We start from the raw sequence: 2,500 nt of genomic DNA, 5'->3' as shown, positions 1-2,500 counted from the left end.
CAGCAAGCGATTCACAATAACTGAACAGAGTTGGCCACTGCTCCCACTTTGTAACAGGGTTTGGCTGCGACAATTGCTCCGTCATAAAGGCATCAATGCTCTGATAAATCAAGTGTTCTCTGGTGATAATACCAGACCTTATAAACTGATTTAGCCAATGGGCTAAATAATCTCCTTCGACCTCTGTAACTGATATTTCATAAGGGCACTTACATGTAAAACCTTGAACAAGATTCCAACAGCAATATTCCAGAATCATACTCTATATTAAACTGTTCACTCATTCTGGCTTCTTTCTATACATTGAAGTGTTGTAAAATAACTGAGTAAACTCAAGCAAGAGCCTTTCAATCCAAAAACTTAACATCAACAAAAGACAACATAAGGTTTTTAAATATCTTCAAAATCATGTTGAAAAGGAAACGTCTGTTTACGCTTTTGTACTTACATGTGGAGATTTAAACATAGATGAAATGCGACCAGAAATTTAACTATCTATAACCGTCACACATCACTTACAAGTCAAGTATTTTAGTATGCACGTCACATAATTATTGACAAAACCAGCAGCCAAATAAAATAAAGAAATCAGGTTACATGCATATGAGAAAGTTAAAAGCCTCGGAAGACCAGTACAGTATGTTTGCCGCACTCTCCAGAAGCTCTGAGATCAGGTAATACACCTTTTAAGAGTTCTATTAAAGTACTCAAGAAAGACTTTATCACAAAATTTGTCACATATATACTGTCAACTTGAGTGTGTGCTTTTCTTCATATACTTGAATCGACTAAGACATTTTTCCGAATATTGTCTCCTGTTGCTGATTTTTGTATTGAAATTAAAACCAAAAACACTCAAGCATGTTAAGACATGGCTCAATTTTTGGCATCAACCACATACAAAGTTAAAACTGTCTGTCTTTGCGAACCATGCGATTAATAATTGTAAAAGTTGCTAAAAACGTATTTTAATGTATTGAAAAGATTAGAGTTAAACTGATGTGGCCAAGAGAGATATGATGACAGGATGTTATTGAAAAGAAAATTGGAAAAAAAAAGGGGAAGAAATTGGTTAATTAAAAGCAAGACCCAACCATGGGTAAATGTTTGGTTTACCCCTTAAAAAATTTATGTGGCTGGAACAGCATAAAAATTGTCATGTGACCTGTTTCACTCACATAAATTTTTACTTGAATTAAAATGAGAGTATACCAATCTAACCAGTTTCATGCAATGACAAAAACACTGTATTAAATAACTTTGTGGCATCTCGCCACCAAATAGGTTTTTCATAAGTTATGAAAATTCCAAGATTTTATGGAAATTAGGCTCAAGTCATGTCCTAACATGCTTGAGCAATACGAATTTTTTATAAAAACTAGAAATTATTATTTTATGCTGCTACAAATTTAACTCAAGTGACGACAATGTTATTATGCTGAAATATGTATCAATAAAAAAATTTCATGTAAGTGCCCTTACAAAATATCACGGGCCAAGACCATAGCCTTGACCCGTGTAGTTGTTAACATTTCTTGTAGTGAGATCAATTCAGGAATTGAAGCAAACTGATCGAGTTCTTCACTGGAAACAAAGTGATTTTCAAGCCACGCACCCAGACGCTTGATTATGCTTCTCCCTTTAGAATCCTCCAGATGTTTATCTTTGAGATGCTGTGAAAGGGCACGCAGTTGGTTCATGGAGCTCAATACTTTAATTTCCATGCAGATGGGGCAAATAACTTGGAATGGGTTCAGCAGGTAGCCGTCATTACCAAATACCAACTTTACCCCAGCCTTTGTCTTGTCAAACTCCAAGAGGAACCTAGAATCTTCTACCATTATCTGATCGCATTTGGCAGTCCACTTTGCATCTAAAAAGCCACGTGTTCGCTTCCCTGTATCATCGTGTAACCCCATTTCACGTTTGAGTTGCTCTGCCACTACTTCCTTACTCCTGAGAGCCCGTTTTCCATCAGCAATAGATAACTCTGCAGGACTAGGTTGAAGTTTCACCTCCACAGTCAACTTTGAGTAATTTTTTAGTACCTCGACTGCATGGTGGAGGCTGTTGTCATCACTTTCCTCAATTTCCACCTTGACCACTTCATTGCCAGTGTCAAAGTCGTATGTTACACAAATCAATTCTTGACGTACATTAAATATTTTGGCCACTTTTGCAATAAACTCCCTTGTGGTCATCTTATTGTTTACTTGTACCATTTTGTAATTTTTTGAGGCAAATGTCCTCATATTCCACACCCGTGACACCTCTGAAACATGATAACAATTAACTGGAATTACTAAAAAAATCATTACTAAATAAAGGTTGTTGGACTAATTTAGCTGCCGTTACACTTATTTGAGAAGAGGCACTTATTTTAATAATTGCAGTTAAAGTGGAAATAAACATCACAAGCTTAAATCAAAGAAAATATAATAAACAAAAGCAGAAAAACAGCTACTGGTTTATAATATTGTACTAGTCAGAATATTATTAA

At 35.5% G+C, this 2,500-nt stretch overlaps 2 protein-coding genes across 2 annotated transcripts in view; both read right to left on the bottom strand.

The window, feature by feature from the left end:
- Window positions 1–1,406, bottom strand: part of LOC137971600 (uncharacterized) — a 4,680-nt gene extending 3,274 nt beyond the window's left edge. Inside the window, exon 1 of the mRNA XM_068818400.1 lies at window positions 1–1,406. This exon is cut by the window's left edge and continues 1,161 nt beyond it. Coding sequence (XP_068674501.1) covers window positions 1–259 — 259 coding nt within the window. The 5' untranslated portion in view covers window positions 260–1,406.
- Window positions 1,407–1,411: 5 nt separating this feature from the next.
- Window positions 1,412–2,500, bottom strand: part of LOC137971075 (uncharacterized) — a 2,250-nt gene continuing 1,161 nt past the window's right edge. Inside the window, exon 2 of the mRNA XM_068817799.1 lies at window positions 1,412–2,272. Coding sequence (XP_068673900.1) covers window positions 1,479–2,252 — 774 coding nt within the window. The 5' untranslated portion in view covers window positions 2,253–2,272 and the 3' untranslated portion in view covers window positions 1,412–1,478. The remainder of the gene's footprint in view (window positions 2,273–2,500) is intronic.

Source organism: Montipora foliosa, chromosome 9 (assembly GCF_036669935.1).
Source record: "Montipora foliosa isolate CH-2021 chromosome 9, ASM3666993v2, whole genome shotgun sequence".
Lineage (NCBI taxonomy): Eukaryota > Metazoa > Cnidaria > Anthozoa > Scleractinia > Acroporidae > Montipora > Montipora foliosa.
The sequence above is the reverse complement of the archived record's forward strand: the minus strand, read 5'-3'. Positions and strand labels throughout refer to the sequence as shown.